Genomic DNA, 19,361 nt, shown 5'->3' on the forward strand with positions numbered 1-19,361 from the left:
AGTATCCAGAAGCAGTATTGCTATTCATATTGACATGATTTAGCGGTACAGATTGCAACTTTTTTTTGCTCATTCCATTGAAGCCCTGGTCTCCTGTAAAAATCAAAAATAAAAAACAACCTTATCCCTCACCTGTCTGACATACATCCCTCACCTGTCTGACATACTGTCCCACACCAAAATCCATGTCTGCAATAAGTGCTTTTTAACCTGGATGATGCCAAGATGTGACCGTACAGGTTGAAAATCATGGGAGAATGAGCTGCTGCTAGTCATCGAGGTTACTGCAGGTCACTGAGGCTACATTCTCAGCTCACTTTCAGTGTGAGTCGTGCCGATGAACTGCGATGACCTCAGTGAGCGCCAGAGGCAGTGTTTGCCACACTGTCATGCAGATGACAGAGTGACAAATAATGGAAGTTCGAGCCCCCCTTTCATCTGAATGGGGTCTGGGTTTGGGTACTGTTCTGGTACCTAAACAACAAAAAAAATGTAACTGTTCAGCCGAACCCGAACATCCACGGGCTCCCCCATCACTAATCATAAATATAAGAATAACGATTGGTCAAAAAACAGATAATCGCACGTCAAGTTTTTCTAAATATTTTGTACGACAAAATAACAGCCTAAACTGGCAAATCAAAGACATAAAAGAAAAAATGTAATGTGCTTGTGGAAATGTAATTGGCCACTCATGCCATAAAGGACTAGTTTTAGCTGATAAAGGAAAAAAAAATCCTGCATGACAAACCATTGAAAACGATTGTTTTGATGTAATTTTAACACTTGAGTGAGTAAATTAAAATAAATATTTAAATATTTAAAAAAGACAAGTGGATATCATCTTTCATGTACTTTATTTCAATCAAAATATACACTTGACAAGAAAAAGCATTGTTCAGTTTTTTTTTCTGTCATAACATTTGAAGTACTTAAAGCCACAAAATCTACTAACACGACAGGTTAAGACTTGCTTAACCTCTTACTGCCATTGGACAGAATAGTATGTCCAATGGCAGTACCCCCGCTTTGATGAGGGCTCCGGCGGTGAGCCCGCATCAAAGCCGGGACATGCCAGCTGTTTTCAACAGCTGACATGTGCCTGCAATAGGTGCAGGTTGAATCGGGATCCACCCGTGCCTATTAACTAGCTAAACGCCGCTGTCAAACGCTGACAGCGGCATTTAACCAGCACTTTTTCAATTTCTCCTCGCCGTTGTGGAGATATTAGCTTGCAATGTTTAGTCCAAATGGATGTTACCAGATTTTACACTGGTGGCATGTACTACTTTTCCTATATGATATTGAGCAATCATAGACCCACCATAGCTTAGAACAGGCTTTCTCCTGTATGAGACATGTGATGACCGACAGTCAGATTTCACTGTTACTGCAGAGCTGTGTTTGATCACAAAGTGGAGGGAACATAGCAGAGATGAGTGCGAGTATGAGTACATATACATTGCAACTTTCATATCACAACAGTGAGTGTAGAGGGAGAATACTGCTGAACTGAACAGAAATTGCACATTCAGCTTTTATGTGACAGCAGTAAGTGTTGCGGATGTGGATACAAGGGAGCTGACAGCACTGTTAGAAATGTGTTGGAGATGCAGAGGTGTTTATAATGAGAAAGTTCAGCTCTGCTCTATGGCTCCTTCCACATGCTGACTGGCTGAGATGAAAGTTAAAAGGGGATGTAATCACACTAATCTCTGCTTTGCTAACAGCACTTGTAAATCACTCTGCAATGAGATCAGAGAAGGAAGAGACTGTCATGACATGTATCACATGTAGAAACTTGTTCCTGTTCTAAGCTATTGTGGGATGTATTCTTTTTTCACCAGTTTGTTGTTGCTTGCTTATGATTGGTTAACGTCAAACAGGGGAAGAAATACACGCACAAAAAGAAAAATCTCTGGTAATGCCCCCTTATCCTTAACAAATTATAACCCAAATTTTAAAAGCTAGTATCTCTGCAAAGGAGAGGAGCGATTAAAAAATTAAAACTAAGTTTTACTCAGTTCTCTGGACAGTTTTAGATACCTAAACTGATGGTGAAAGGTCCTCTTCAAAATGATACTTTCTGCTTAAATATTCTGGCCTGGAGAGAAAGAACTCAATGGAATTAACATGCGTACTAATATTACAGGTTCATTAAAAATATGAAAGTATTCATAGAGTTTCCTAATTTTCAGCAAGCTGAAGCATGTCACAAATACATAGAATATTTGCATTACCAAGTTGAACAAAATTAAGTAAATGATTTTGCCATATGGGAGACCATATCTAAAAACCTTTCTAGCCTGCATATTATGTGCATCATTATCTAAGAAAATTCTTACAGTGGTTGTATTCAGATTCCTCAGTAATGGTGGACTTGTACTGTTATATAGATGCCAGTCTAAGGAAACATCAGACATAGAAACAGCTATTTCGCTTACAGCATGATCTGTTACAGTAGAGTTCACCACCTCATCAGGGGGTAACACACTAGTAAAACCATGCAATTGAATAGCAGCAGTTGACGAGACATAGTCCACCTTATTCATGGTAGTATAGGGACATATCAGTTCATCAACTTTGAATAAGGGTATTCCTGCCAGAGTTGGAGGACTGTGACAAACAAGGGAGGAAGTGTTAAATACCTTCTCCACATTCTGTACTAGCCACACCTTGAACTCTTGGAGTCTGCAATCACACATCCAGGGATTACCATCAAGATAAGCTCTTTCAAGAGTTGGTGCCAACTCCAAAATTTTTCCTGGCAGGGTCATTATTTTGCTATTATTTAAATAAACAGTTTGAAGATTTAAAAGTGGTCTAAAAAGTTTCTCTGGGAGATCACCAAAATTATTACTGTACATGGAAAGCTTCAGTAGACTTTGTAGATCCTGGAAGAGATCTTCAGGAAGAGAAGTAATATTATTTGTATGCAAAGATAGAACCTTAAGGCTGCGTAATCCACTGAAAGCATCTGATGGAAGACCAGAAAGATTTCGGTTTCTGGTGAGGATAAGGATCTCCAAATTTGTTAAATTACTGAAGATAAAATTTGGGATTGTTGAAAGTAACGTGTTATAGAGCCACAGAGAGCCGAGAGAGTCCATTTTACCAAACAGTATATTAGGAAGTACAATGAATGGGTTTTCATAAAGTGACAATGATTCCAATTTATTAACATAAAGAAATAATCCATCAGCCAGTGTTGGTAGGCAATTTTTTTGCAAGGCCAATTCTCTTAGTTTGGGGACCTGATTAAAAGCACCCTTATCAATAACTCTGATTAGATTTGAATACAGACTAAGCTTGACCAATTCGGTGAGATTCTGAAACATTGAGGGTATTATCTCTGTCAAAAGGTTTTCATACAGTGTTAGGCTTGTTAATTTATATAGAGAGCTAAAAATATCTTTAGGTAAACTAGACAACTTATTCCTAGATAAATTTAGAATTTTTAGATTTACTTGATGAGTTAAGAAGTCAGTAGATAACTCTGTAAGGCGATTTCTGTTTAAGGCCAGTTCGGTTAGATTTGTTAAGTTCTCAAATATATCTGGATCGAGGTACAACAATAAATTTCTATCCAAGAACAACTGTTCCAGATCAATTAATGTATGGAATACTCCAGAAGGTAGAGAGTGTAAAGCATTATTAGAAAGCTTGAGTGACTTCAATAGTGGAAAGTCCTGAAAAGCTCCTGGTGTTATTGTGGAGAGCTGGTTACTTTCCAAGGAGAGTCGTAAAGTAATCGGCATTTGCTGGAAGCTGTCATCAGTCACTTCCATAGCTTGAGTGTCACTTATATGTACAAATGTAAAGTTGTGAGGAATGGCTAACTTAGCAATGTCTGTAATGGATTTATCCTTACAATACAGAAGATCTTTCTTTGAACAGTCACATTTAACATGACAGAAGGCTCCAGCAACCATAAACCTTGCCATCACAAGCAGGAAAATCATGACTGTCCGCGATTATACCCGAATCTAAAAAAGAACGAATTAAGTTAAATTTGTGCTCCTTTTCTAAGCCAAAAATTCCCAATGGAATAAGAACATATTAAATAATTATGTATTTATAATAATTCATTTCTTACTTGAGCTTTGCACCACTCCAGAGTATGACGAAAGCTTGAAGCATATGGAAAAGGGAAGGGCAGAGTTTATACAGTGTCATAAGGAAATGCATCCTGCTGATAACCATGAAGCTGTCATCATTCTATGAAGGGAACCCAAAATAGAAGCTACAGCACTTCACTTTTTAGAGCAAAACAAGAGTGGAATAGACACCCATAAGTTAAGCAGATTATTTTTTTTAAGTAAATCCATTAAGAGATAGCAGTATATCTAGCAGTAACAGTACATGCACAACAATAATACAAAGTTTACCACAGGAGCTAATTAGATATCGAGGAAACATCTTGAATCTTCCATTTGCAGTATGCAGACAGGTACCTTGCTGCAGCAGAGTTGAATGAGCAAATATCGCAATGAACAGCAGAGACGAGTTGGTAGATTGCATGTGGTTGTAGAAGAGCTGGATGTGTGTACAGCCCTCATAATCTGTTCAGTAGACAACAACTAAGCACAGGCTGTAGAACAGCCAAGTAGAAAGTGCAGCTAGACTTCTGGAAAGCAAATAGTAGCGGTGCACAACCGCATGAGCTTGCGGTAAAAGATGGGAGATGATGACATCAGTGTTGTATGCTGGGTTACAATTATAATTCAGCATGGACTAGCACATAGGAAATCAGACGTAGGGGTAAGGTAGAAGCAGAGCAAGACGCTGTAGGCTGGACAATGCAAAAGCAACAGCACAGTGTCTAGGAACTGCACATACTCCACAGTAACAAAATAGATTTTCTTCTTAAAGAGTTTTTATCATGGGCATGTTACCGTATCTATTCTTTTTACAGTGATATGGCCGATATGGCCGTTTAATATAACCTATAACAGTTGGCAGCTTGCCAGTGGACCAATGTGAATTAATAAGAAGTATTGCAGTCAAAATACTGCAAATAAATACAAGACCTACAAGGAGGACTGCAATTGTATAAAATGATAGCTTTATTATTTCAAATAACAAACAGATAAAAAATAAATAGTGAGGGGTGGTGTCATCACAGAAAAATATGTACCAAACAAGACGTAAGATATTACAACTGGTATGTAAGCAACAATCTCAAGCAAATGCATAAGCCAGGCATGTGAAGAAAATCTGCTATGGATGATTAATATCATACATTCAATAAGGTGTAGAGAAATCGTATAAGGGATAGAGCCAGGGTTGTCACTAGGAATTTTGGGGTCCCATACTGGCAAAATTTTTTGGGCCCCTTTGAGACTCTGCCCAGGATCCAAACCAGCCCCGCCTCCACCCCTCGAACTGTCCACAGTCCCACTGCCCTCTCTTGGAAAAACTTCACTTCTGCACCATGTCCTCATCAATCACACATTAACAGTTCCCATCACCCGATCACATAAATAGCCAGGATCTTTCATTTTGCCCAATACCAAAACATTTTTTAATCCACCACCACAACAAGGTCGACCCTTTTGGCTGAGCCCTACTATACTCTATCAATCATTTGTTAAAACATCCAATACAATTTAGGTATAATTTTATTTATTCTTCAATGTTTAAAATCACCAATAAAACCACAGTAATACCACATACAAGGGACAAATACCACCGCACCATGACCAGACAACATATTACCACCACATGGTGACCGAATAATACCACAAATACAGCCACACCATGGCCAAACCATATATCACCACCACATAGTGACCAAATACTACAATACTGATCATTAATAAAAGAAACACAATATTAATATCACCATAAGTGCCAATATACACTGGAGATCTGTACTTAGTATGCAGTGTCTGTGTACAGGTAATGCAGTGATCAGTGACATTATACACAGGAGCTCTATATACAGTACCAGTGTACAGGTAATACAGTGATCACTGGTGAAATTGTACACAGCAGCTCAGTATATAGTGTCAGCGTACAGGTAATACAATGATCACTGGTGACATCGTACACAGGACCTCTGTATAAAAGAATACAGCGTATAGTGTCAGTGCACAGGTAACACACTGACTCACCAGTGACGTTTCTAGGTGAAGTCCTTCATCTTCACTTTTCATCTTCATCCAGCACAGACCACCATCACTTCTTCCAGCCAGGGCTCGTCTCTGCAGGAAATAACAGTTATCTAGAGCACCATTTGCAGAGCACTTTACTTAATTTGTTTGCCATCTTCTACACAACACCAGATGAAGAAAAAAGGTGACAGTGTTGCTCTGCACAGTAACAGGACTCCCCAGTGAAAACAGTATCCTCAAAAAATAAAATACATGACTGCAGTAGTAATATCCCTTATTTAGCCCCTAGGTTAATAATCTCCCCCATCCTGACCCCCTTGTGTCTCATTCCTGGCTGCATCCATATGTTCTCTCATCCTGCCCTCATGAGTATCCATTCTCCCCATGTGATGTCCCATCCTGCCCCATCTGTCTCAATCCTGCCTCATGATCCTGCCCCATCTGTCTCCATCATGCCCCAGCTCCCTTCATCCTGCCTCATGATTGTGCCCCATCTGTCTCCATCCTGCCTCATGATCCTACCCCATCTGTCTCCATCATATCCATCCTGCACCACGTGTCTGCATCCTGCCCCATGATACTGCACCATGTGTCTCAATCCTGCCTCATCTGTCTACATAATGCCCCATAAGTCTCCATCCTTCCCCATGATCCTGCCCCATCTGTCTCCATCCTGCCCCATGTCTCCATTGTGCCCCATCTGTCTCCATCCTGCCCCATGTGTCTCCATTGTGCCCCATCTGTCTCCATCCTGCCCTATGATCCTGCACAATGTGTCTGCATCCTGCACCATGTCACATGGCAATACAGTTTAACTGAACCTGCGTCTCGGACGCACATCAGAGACTCTCAAATCAGACGTGGCGTACGCTAATGAAACCAGCATATTTTACATTCAAAAAGTCAAATGGTGTTCCCCCTTCTGAGCCCTGCCATGCGCCCAAACAGTGGTTTTCCTCCACATATCGGGAAACAGTGTGTTCCAGAGAAATTGCACATCAAATAGTGTGGTCCATTTTCTCCTGTTAACCTTGTGGAAAAAAAAAAAAAAAAATTGGGTATAAAGCAAAATGTGACCGTATTTTTCAGACTATAAGACATACTTTTTGCCCCTGGGGGAAAACGGGGGTGTGTCTTATAGTCGGAATATACTTACAAATTTACAAATACTGTGGTGGCAGCAGGAGTCGGGTGATTCTGTGGCGGTCCCAGTATGATGCTGCAAGTATGATGATCACACTCCCCAGGCTGGTGCAGCAGGTTTGGTGGTGGTGGTCTGTGGTGCGGGGGTGGGCTCCGCCGGAATTTTGTGAAAGCCCAGAGGCCCTGCACATCCATTGCTGCGATGCGGTGGCCTCAGGGAAAACGGTCAGGACGAGATCTTGTTGCAGAGATCTCAATCTGAGCATGCACCACCCCCGGCGGCCATTTTCATGGAGGCCACCACATCGCAATGCATATGCGGGGCCTCCGGGCTTTCAAAAGATGCCGGCGGAGTCCCCCGCAGCACCTGCCGCACCAGCCTGGGATGGCATTTTCCGGAGGCCACCGCATCGCAGCAATGGATACGTGGGGCCACCGGGCTTTCACAAGATGCCAGAGCTCGACCACTACCGAACCTGCCACACCAGCCTGGGATGGGAGTTCCCGGAGACCACCGCACCTGCTGCACCAGCATGGGACGGGAGTCATATCGCTGGACCACCGAAAAACCCCTGTGACCCTGCTCCACCAGCGCTGCTGATCCCCATAGGTAAGCTGAATTCGGACTGTAAGGCTAAGTGCACACGTACCGGAACTCTCGCGGAAATTACCGCGAGAATTCCGGTCCGCGGGAAAATCGCATTTTAAATTCCCGCGATTTTCCCGTAATTAGCTTGCAAAATGCTAGCGTTCTCCAAGCGATCTGTAGCATCGCTGGGAGAACTGATTGACAGATTGGTCACACTCGTCAAACATAGTGTTTGACGAGTGTGACCAACTTTTTACTACTGAGGCCGCCTATGCAGCATCAGTAGTAAAAGATAAAATGTAAAAAAAAATAAAAAATGGTGTTATTCTTACCCTTCCGACGTCCCTCGCATCCGTTCCCAGTAATCCTTTGCGAAAATGCCCGCGATGACGTCCGTTCTCGCGGGATCGCGATGTCTTGCGGTAATTCGCGATGACGTCGCGCGAATGACTGCGAGACTTCGCGATCCCGCGAGAACGGACGCCATCGCGGGCATTTTCGCAAAGGACTACTGGGAACGGGAGCGTGAAGAGAAGCGGAAAGACTGCGCGGGACGTCGGAGGGTGAGAATAACAATATTTTTTATTTTTAAATTCTATTTTTTACAGGGGTATGGTACCCACAGCCCGGAGGACAGTCTCCTCTCCTCCGGACCGTGGGTACCATCCGCAATTGTTCTGCTTACTTTCCGCATGGTGTGCACAGCCACATGCGGGAAGTAAGCAGAACAATGCATTCCTATGGGTGTGGGATCGCCGCGATTCCGCAAATTAATGAGCATGTTGCGGTTTTTACCGCAAAGCGATTCCGCCGCGGTAAAAAACGCAGCATTAGCACAGCATTGCGGAATCCCATAGGAATGCATGGGATGCTTATTTTTCGCGGTAAAATCGCGCGGTTACAGCCGCGGAAACGCGAAAAAAACGCCACGTGTGAACTCAGCCTAAGACGGACCCCCATTTGACACATTCATTTTTCTTCCCTATTTTCCTTTCTTATGGTCCGATGCGTCTTATACAGTGTGCCCGTAAAGTCATGGAGCACTTCTGACCAGTCACAGGAAAGTATACCACGATTCCCTGATCTGACGCCCTTAGACTTTTACTTTTGGGGTTATGTGAAGCAACATGTGTACATTGAATGTATCAACGACATTAATCACTTAAAACAGAGAATCTCAGACGTTATTCACTCTGTTACACCAGATGTCCTTACCCGTGTGTGGCAAGAACTTCACTATTGTTTGGATGTGTGTAGGACAACAAATGGAGCCCACATCAATCTGCACTGAATAGGTATGAAACTGGGAGGGTTTTTCTGTTATTTGGAGCAGATTTCACATTTCTATCGTTTGTTGTTGCTTTCCAGTGACTGGTCAAAAGTGCACCATGAATTTATGGACACATTGTAGTACGAAAAATACGGTAAGTATTTTTTCCTTCCACATTCCATTAATTCCTATGAAGCACCTGAAGGGTTAATAAACTTTTTTAATGTGGTATTGAGCACCTTGAGGGTTGCAGTTTTTAGATTGGTGTCACTTTTGGGTATTTTCTGTCATATACGCTCCTCAAAGGTCTTCAAATGTGATGTGGTTCCTAAAAAAAAAGAAATCTCTGATCAAATTTTAACCTTTTTAAGTTCCTAATTTTTTTTATGTTTCCGAAATTATGGTGATGTAAAGTAGACATGTGGGAAATGTTATTTATTATTTTGTGTGACATGACTAATTTAAGGGCATAAAAACGAAAAGTTTGAAAATTGCAACATTTTCAACAAATTTCAGATTTTTCACAAACATATCAGATCAAGTAAATTTTACCACTATCAAACTACAATATGCCATGAAAAAAAATCTCAGAATCAGTGGGATCCATTGAAGTGCTTCAGATCTATGACCTCATGGTGACACTGGTCAGAATTGAAAAAAATTGGCCTGATCAGGAAGGTGAAACCAGTTTCCATTATTATTTCATAAATCAATAGCATAAATGAAAATAAGTAACTATGTAATATATTTTATCAGAGAAATCTGCTTCTTTCTCTGTCAGAATTGATCAGTCATTATAAATTGGTTGTGGTCTAATCATACCACATCTCCTGGGCAGGGGAGGAAATGAAGTGAGGTAAAACAAGTTTTTTTAAACAGGCAGGGAAATGTTTTTCTGTACAGAAACAAGCAGCTGTGATCCTCTCCTGTCATGTCTGTATCCTCTCTTTTGCTTCCTCCCCTGCCCAGGAGCTGTGGTATGATCAGACCATGTTTCTGTACGGGTCCTCAAGAGCCACCAACAGGTCATGTTTTCAGGATTTCCTTGGTATTGCCCAGCTGATAATTGAAGTACCTGCACAAGCAATAATTCCATCACATGTGCAATACTAAGGAAACACGGAAAACATGATCTGTTGGTGGCTCTTGAGGACTGGAGTTGGGGGAACATTGCTGTATGGTCAGACACAGCCATTACGCAGCACACAACAGGGGCATATTTATCTTTCACTCTCAAATATATTACAGATCTAAGCCTTGAATTAAGTGAAGACAGATTTTCCCATTGCTGATGCGGAGGACAGTTGCTGCTCATTAGATTCTAGGAAGAAAAAGGTGAGGAAGAGGGATGAGCTACTGATTTTACTTACCGTATGAATTGAGATAAAGTTCAACCCAAAAGAAATACAACCCCTGGCAAAAATTATGGAATCACCGGCCTTGGAGGATGTTCATTCAGTTGTTTAATTTTGTAGAAAAAAAGCAGATCACAGACTTGGCACAAAACTAAAGTCTTTTCAAATGGCAACTTTCTGGCTTTGTTGTTTGTATTTGGTCCAGATTTTAACCCCTTCCTGACATCCGACGTACTATCCCGTCCATGGGACCCGGGCCCCTATGCCCATGGACGGGATAGTACATCACCGCGATCAGCGGCACCCACGTGGTGAGCGCCGCTGATCGCGGCCGGGTGTCAGCTGATTATCACAGCTGACACCCGGCACAATGCGTCAGGGGCGGTCACGGACCGCCCCCGACACGTTAACCCCTTGCACACCACGATCAAACATGATCGCGGTGTACCGGGAGTTAAAGGGAAGCATCAGCAGGGAGGGGGCTCCCTCCGTGCTTCCCTGAGCCCCCCACGGCAGCGCAATATGCAGCGCTGCTGCGGGGGCTCCTTTCCTCCAGGCCCCCGAATCCAAGATGGCGACGGGGGCCTTCGGGGGCCTGGAGGAAGCTGGCTTCCTCAGTGCCTGCAAAGCGCAGGCAAGAGGAAGTCTTCTTCAATGCCTGTGACAGATTGCTGATCTGTCACAGTGATCTGTGATGTGACAGATCAGCGATCTGTCACAGGACAGTGATGTCCCACCTGGGACTATGTAATAAAGTAAAAAAAAAAAAAATAAAAAAAAGTGTAAAAATAATTTAAAAAAAAAAAAAAAAAAAAAAAAAAAAAAAAAAAATCGGCAAATAAATTAGTAAAAAAAAAAAAAAAATATTCCCCAATAAATTCATTTTTTGAAAATAAAAAAACCCAAAACAATAAAAGTACACATATTAGGTATCACCGCGTCCGTAACGACCCGCCCTATAAAACTGTCCCATTAGTTAACCCCTTTAGCGAACCCCTTAAAAAATAAAAATAAAAAACGAAGCAAAAAATAATGATTTATTATCATACCACCAAACAAAAAGTGTAATAACGCGCGATCAAAAAGACGCATATAAATATCCATGGTACCGCTGAAAACGTCATCTTGTCCCGCAAAAAACGAGCCGCCACACAGCATCATCAGCGAAAAAATAAAGTTATAGCTCGCAGAATAATGCGATGCAAAAATAATTATTTTTTATATAAAATAGTTTTCATTGCATAAAACCGACAAAACATAAAAAGACCTAAATGAGGTATCGCTGTAACCGTACTGACCCGAAGAATAAAACTGCTTTATCAATTTTACCACACGCGGAACGGTGTAAACGCACTCCCCCAAAAGAAATTCATGAAACGCTGGTTTTTGTTCATTCTGCGTCCCAAAAATCGGAATAAAAAGCGATGAAAAAATGTCACGTGCCCGAAAATGGTACCAATAAAAACGTCAACTCGTCCCGCAAAAAATAAGACCTCACATGACTCGGTGGGTCAAAATACGGAAAAATTAGAGCTCTCAATATGTGGTGATGCAAAAACTATTTTTACAATAAAAAGCGTCTTTTAGCGTGCGACAGCTGCCAAAAATAAATACCGCCATAAATAGTAAATCAAACCCCCCGTTATCACCCCCTTAGTTAGGGAAAAATAATAAAATTAAAAAAATGTATTTATTTCCATTTTTCCATTAGGGTTAGGGCTAGGGTGAGGGCTTGGGTTAGGGCTGAGATTAGGGGTGTGTTGGGGTTCGGGTTGGAGTTAGAATTGGGGGTTTCCACTGTTTGGGCACATCAGGGGCTCTCCAAATGCAACATTGCATCTGATCTCAATTCCAACCAATTCTGAGTTGAAAAAGTCATATGGTGCTCCTTCCCTTCCAAGCTCTGCCATGCGCCCAAACAGTGTTTTACCCCACATGTAGGGTATCAGCCTACTCAGGACAAATTGCAAAACAAGTTTTGGGGTCCAATTTATCCTGTTACCCTTAGGAAAATAAAAAATTGGGGGCAAAAATATCATTTTTGTGGAAAAAAATGATTTTTTTTATTTTCACGTCCGAGCGTTATAAACTTCTGTGAAGCACTTGGGGGTTCAAAGTGCTCACCACACATCCGTGGGGGGGTCTAGTGTCCAAAATGGGGTCACTTGTGGGGAGTTTCAATAGTTTAGGTACATCAGGGGCTCTCCAAACGCACATGACACCCGCAGACCATTCCATTAAAGTCTGCATTCCAAAATGGCACTGCTTCCCTTCCGAGCCCCGACGTGTGTCCATACAGTAGTTTTCTCCCACATATGGGGTGTCAGCGTACTCAGGACAAATTGGACAACAACTTTTGGGGTTCAATTTCTCCTGTTACCCTTGGGAAAATAAAAAAATTGGGGACTAATTGATCATGTTTGTGGAAAAAATACGATTTTTTTTATTTTCACGCCCGGGCGTTATAAACTTCTGTGAAGCCCTTGGGGGTTCAAAGTTCTCACCACACATCTAGATAAGTTCCTTAGGGGGTCTAATTTCCAAAATGGTGTCATTTGTGGGGGGTTTCCACTGTTTTGGTACATCAGGGGTTTTCCAATCGCGACATGATGTCCGATCTCAATTCCAGCCACAAACGTCAAATGGCGCTTCTTCCCTTCCGAGCTCTGCCATGCGCCCAAATAGTGGTTTACCCCCACATGTGGGGTATCAGCATACTCAGGACAAATTGCACAATAACTTTTAGGGTCCTGTTACCCTTGGGAAAATAAAAATTGGGGTGAAAAGATCATTTTTGTGGAAAAAATATGATTTTTTAATTGTACCGCTGTACGTTATAAACTTCTGTAAAGCCCTTGTGGGTTCAAAGTTCTCACCACATATCTAGATGAGTTCCTTGGAGGGTCTAGTTTCCAAAATGGGGTCACTTGTAGGGGGTTTCCACTGTTTAGGTACATCAGGGACTCTCCAAACGTGACATGGCGTCCGATCTGAATTCCAGCCAATTTTGCATTGAAAAAGTCAAACTGCGCTCCTTCCATTCTGAGCTCTGCCATGCGCCGAAATAGTCGTTCCCCCCACAAATCAGGTATCAGCGTACTCAGGACAAATTGCACAATAACTTTTGCAGTCCAATTTCTCCTGTTACCCTTGGTAAAATAAAAAAAATTGAACCTGAAGTATTTTTTTTGTGAAAAAAAGTTAGATGTTCATTTCTTTTTAAAATATTCAAAAAAATTCCTGTGACGCACCTAAAGGGTTAATAATCTTCTTGAATGTGGTTTTGAGCACCTTAAGGGGTGCAGTTTTTAGAATGGTGTCACTTTTGGGTATTTTATATCATATAGACCCCTCAAAGTGGCTTCAAATGTGATGTGGTCCTAAAAATAAAATGGTGTTGTAAAAATGAGAAATCGCTGGTCAACTTTTAACCCTTATTAACTTCCTAACAAAAAAAAATTTTGGTTCCAAAATTGTGCTGATGTAAAGTAAACATGTGGGAAATGTTAGTTATCAAGTTTTTTGTGTGCCGTATCTCTGTGATTTAAGGGCATAAAAATTCAAAGTTGGAAAATTGCAAAATTTTCAAAATTTTTGCCAAATTTCCATTTTTTTCACAAATAAACGCAAGTTATTTGAATGAAATTTTACCACTAACATGAAGTACAATATGTCACGAGAAAACAATGTCAGAATCACCGGGATCCATAGAAGCGTTCCAGAGTTATGACCTCAAAAGGTACAGTGGTCAGAATTGTAAAAATTGGCCCGGTCATGAACGTGCAAACCACCCTTGGGGGTGAAGGGGGTTTTACACATAGCGACATCGCGATAACGTCACCGATTTTGTGACGTTATTGCGATATCGCTATGTGTGATACTTACCTCCGACCAGCTCCCCCGCTGTCCATCGCTGATCACGCGAGAATGTCCAGCTCAATTTCTCGTCGTCAGCTTCCTGCTGGGGCTTCCTGCTGTGACGACGAGCGACGCGTGGAGGCGGGCAGGAGGACGCCAGGATCGCTGTGTGTGAAAGGTCAGTATCGTGCGCTGCGTTGCTGCTGCATCGCTGTGAGGTCTGCCTGTGTGACAGCTCACAAGCGATCATTTAGCGATGCACCAGCGGTCCTGACCGGGTCGGATCGCTGGTGCATCGCTAAATGTAAAAGGGCCTTTAGACACAGCTGACTGTGAACAACCAACATCTTTTGCAACATTGCGTGATGATTTACCCTCTTTTAAGAGTTTGAAAATCCTCTCCTGTGTTTCAGTTGACATCTCTCGTGTTGGAGCCATGATTCATGTCAGTCCACTTGGTGCAACAGCTCTCCAAGGTGTGCTCACTCCTTTTTAGATGCAGACTAACGAGCAGATCTAATTTAATGCAGGTGTTAGTTTTGGGAATGAAAATTTAGAGGGTGATTCCATACTGTAATTTTTTTCCCACAGAATTGAGTGATTCCATAATTTTTTCCCCTCTGCTTGGTCTAAAAAAGTACCCATTACTGACTACCACATTTTTTGTTCTTGATTTCTTTTAGTGTTTCTTGAAGCCAGAAAGTTGCCATTTGAAATGACTTTAGTTTTGTGCCATGTCTGTGATCTGCTTTTTTTTCTACAAAATTAAACAACTGAATGAACATCCTCCAAGGCCGGTGATTCCATAATTTTTGCCAGGGGTTGTAGACAGATTCCTCAAAGACAGGGATCCTCAATCTGTGGCTTATGGCTCTATGCATCCTCGGCACGCTAGTACTGTGTAACGCAAACAGCCACAAGCAAGACAAAGTGGAGGACAAGCCAAGAAAAGGTTTTTGCTGCCTCCTCCTTCTTGCTGGTGATGTTGTACCTCTCCGCTTGCTACGTTTCCTGGTGTCTGTGTACAGTCAGCATTGCAGGAGAGGTAGAGGACACCGGCACGTCACAGAGGGGAGACCAAAGAATAATATACAAGTGCTGCCACCACTATTTGAGTGTTAGTAGGAGCCAGTGCAAACACGGAGACCGTGTCAGCAGCAGGAGGCCGGTTCTATCCAGGACGTCTAATGCTGCGGAGTAGCAGTCTCACTGCCTGTGTGGAGCGGCTACTAGCATTCACTGGAAAAGCAGTAGGACACAGCAGAGATGTTCCCCCAATCCACCAATTTCGAGAGATGATTGTTTAGGTCCATCCTTTGTCTGCTCATAGTATGAAAATGCAGAGCTGCTAATCAAAGGGAGAGCACTGAGGGATTTATGGCCGCAGCACATGTAGTAGCTGAACAGCCCTCATCACCTTATATTAAAGGATATGTTTACTTTTAGTAAAATAAATAGCAAAGTGTGAAAAGTACATATCAGGTATTCCCCCACGATCCTCAGGCAGCAGAGCCAGCTTCCCACCACCACTGCAGTCCCAGTGTTGTGACTAGACCAGTCACGTCAACATTCTAGTCAGCCAGACACTGTATCCATGCTAGTGTAGATGTTGTTGGCACATGAGGCTTAACTCAGTGAGTGGGCAACTAGAGGGGTGACATCACCCCTTTTCATCACAACTCCAGGACCGCAGATTTGGCGAATTTAGGGGTGTATTAATATAGTGCAGTATTGGTCCAAGGCAGAATACAGACATCTATGTGTTATTGTCTGAGGACAGATTGCAAAGCATGGACTATTCTGAATTTGGGCAGTTGTCCCACTCTCTTGCTGGAGGTTAAGGGAATGTTACAATTTCAGCTGTAAAGGTCTTCTTGGGACACAGCTACTGCTGACTAACAGTGGTGCACGAAACCATCACATCCTGCTACATTAATCTTATCAGACAGGAGATCCTGCCAGGACCCTTTGATGCTTGGAATCAAGGTTGCCAGCCTTCCAGGTCAGTAAAAATAGGCCTTTATTTTGCACTGTCCACAAAAATTTTTTTTTTTTTTTTTTTTAAAGTGTCCAAGATTTTTTTTTGGAAACTGAAGAAGCGTATACAGATTTTGACTATTATCATTTTACAGTGAATGCAGATGTCTTCATATCAGAATTATGGGCTGTGGACATGCATCACTGATAATCATGATAATTTATTATGGTTTTTCCAATGTGTCCATAAAAAATATTGTCTGTCCGTGATTGATAAGCCATCCAGAAAAAATAAAGTCAAGTTGACAACCTGCTTGGCATCCATTGTGAGAAAAGTGCAATACAAATGTTTTATTGTTGTAATTGTACTGGTAGAAACAGACAAAAGTGCCCTTATACAAGAAATATATACACACGTGGTCAAAATTGTTGGTACCCCTCGTTTAATGACAGAAAAACACACAATGGTCACAGAAATAACTTGAATCTGACAAAAGTAATAAACAACCATGCTTCCACAGAATTTAAAAAAAAAAAAAAAAAACCTCATAAAATAGGCCTGGACAGAAATTATGGTACCCTTAACTTAATATTTTGTTGCACAACCTTTTGAGGCAATCACTGCAATCAAACGATTCCTGTAACTGTCAATGAGACTTCTGCACCTCTCGACATGTATTTTGGCCCACTCCTCAAGAACACACTGCTCCAGTTCTCTCATGTTTGAAGGTTGCCTTTTCCAGACTGCATGTTTCAGCTCTTTCCAAAGATGCTCAATAGGATTTAGGTCAGGGCTCATAGAAGGCCACTTCAGAATAGTCCAATGTTTTCCTCTTTGCCATTCTTGGGTGTTTTCTTTAGCTGTGTGTTTTGGGTCATTATCCTGTTGCAAGACCCATGACCTGCATCTGAGACCAAGCTTTCCGACACTGGGCAGCACATTTCTCTCTAGAATCCCTTGATAGTCTTGAGATTTCATCGTACTCTGCACAGATTCTAGACACCCTCTGCGAGATGCAGCAAAGCAGCCCCAGAACATAACAGAGCCTCCTCCATGTTTCACAGTAGGGACCGTGTTCCTTAAGACTTCATTTTTCCATCTGTGAACATAGAGCTGATATTCCTTGTCAAAAAGTTCAATTTTTGTCTCATCTGTCCATAGGACATTCTCCCAGAAAATTGGTGGCTTGTCAACATGTAGTTTGGCAAATTCCAGTCTGGTTTTTTCTTATTTTATTTTCCCAACAATGGTGTCCTCCTTGGTCATCTCCCATGAAGTCCACTTAGGCTCATACAACAACGGATGGTGCATTATGACACTGATGTTCCTTGAGCTTGAAGTTCACCTTTAATCTGTTTAGAAGCTTTTCTGGGATCTTTTGTTACCATTCGTATTATCAGTCTCTTTGTTTTGTCATCAATTTTCCTCCTGCGGCCACAAGCAGGGAGGTTGGCTACAGTCCCATGGAGCTTAAATTTCTGAATATTATGTGCATCTGTAGTCACAGGAACATCAACCAGCTTGGAGATGGTCTTATAACTGTTACCTTTAACATGTTTATGTATAATTTTCAGTGCGCTATACTGAGAATACGAAGTACATCTGGTAGTGTGAGTGGAACAGAGAGATCAAACAATATGATATACTCACTTTTGTAATGGAGAGTGTTGGAACCTATTCATAGGTTCATAAGTAGACGTATTCAGTGGTGGATGCTAGTGAGGTAGTGGCTAGTTAGATGCAAGCTGACTATACTTAAATGCTTGTCTACTTACTAGAATCAACAAAAAATGAGTGTTGAAACTTGTTCTTCAGAGTGGAATATGTAGCGTATAGTACACTGATGACCCAACTGTGATTATAGAGCACTTTCCTGCAGATGCAGAGACTGAAAATGGTGTGATTGAATAAAAGGGGGTTCCAGTATACAAGAATATGATTCTGGGTTCAAAGTAGTACTGGGTATAAGGTGGCACTTACTGGGTTAAAAATGTTGCCTGTGAATGAAACTTGAGAGCTTTGGTTCAGAATGTAGCTTATTTATATTATTGGTGGTTCAGCGTATGGCTAGTAAAGGCGGATGCATCTAATTTTATAATCACAGTTGGGTGAAAACTTTATTACATTTTTAGTTCTACCAATTAAAAGTGACAGATACAACACCTGAGAAATCTTTCCTTCCCCAGGTGGACAGCGCCAGTGCTTAGCAATTTGGTGTCTAGAAAGAAAATTATAATCTCCTGAGACAACTCTTTCTTTTGCTTCCTCTGGTCCATGATGAGAGTGATACACACCATGTCACCAAACAGCACAGTGAGTATCTGTAGCCCTCTATACAGGCCCACTCACTGATTCCAAAATTGTAGACACCTGTGATGCTAATTAGTGGACACACCTTGATTTAACATGTCCCTTTTGTCACATTGTTTTCAGGGGTACCATCATTTCTGTTCAGGCCTATTTCATGAGTTTTACTCTTAAAAAGATTCTGTGGAAGCATGGTTGAAAACAATGTCTGACTTTCATTTGGTAATTTTCATAGATTTTTTTTATTACTTTTGACATATTCATGTTTTCTGTCAACATTGTGGGTTTTTCTGCCATTAAATGAGGGGTACCAACAATTTGGACCGTGTGTATGGGCTCTTTGCAGCCCTAGAGCTCCTAAAAATGCAAAATTGCACCTGCTTTAGAGGTAGAAAGGGCCTCACAGGTTGCCTCAATGATATGTTCGCCCCTGTGCAGTTACATTCTCACATGACAAAGGTCCTGGCTGGATATTCAGGTTCCGCATAGACTGAACAGTGCTGGAAACCTCCAATGGCTAGAGGAGCATGACAATTAGGTCTCATGGACTAAATGATTGGTTTTCAAAAGCATCAGTTTCATGGTGGTCTCCCCTTCATTTATTTTATTGGTGCCATTTGTCTATGTTTTTAATGAATCAATTAACCCCTTCCTGACATGCGACGTACTATCCCGTCCACGGTACCCGGGCCCGTATGACCGTGGACGGGATAGTACGTCTACCGTGATCAGCTGCGCCCACGTG

General features: G+C 41.8%; 1 protein-coding gene across 1 annotated transcript in view; it reads right to left on the bottom strand.

Moving 5' to 3' along the window:
- Positions 1 to 840: 840 nt before the first annotated feature.
- LOC141092500 (uncharacterized) overlaps positions 841 to 19,361 on the bottom strand; it is a 33,950-nt gene continuing 15,429 nt past the window's right edge. Inside the window, exons 2-3 of the mRNA XM_073578687.1 lie at positions 9,358 to 9,446; positions 841 to 3,986 (exon numbers count right to left, since the gene is read on the bottom strand). Of these exons, the coding sequence (XP_073434788.1) occupies positions 2,091 to 3,962 (1,872 nt within the window). The 5' untranslated portion in view covers positions 3,963 to 3,986; positions 9,358 to 9,446 and the 3' untranslated portion in view covers positions 841 to 2,090. The remainder of the gene's footprint in view (positions 3,987 to 9,357; positions 9,447 to 19,361) is intronic.

The sequence above is a fragment of the Dendrobates tinctorius genome, unplaced genomic scaffold, assembly GCF_039654945.1.
Source record: "Dendrobates tinctorius isolate UK_male_01 unplaced genomic scaffold, ASM3965494v1 ptg000060l, whole genome shotgun sequence".
NCBI lineage: Eukaryota > Metazoa > Chordata > Amphibia > Anura > Dendrobatidae > Dendrobates > Dendrobates tinctorius.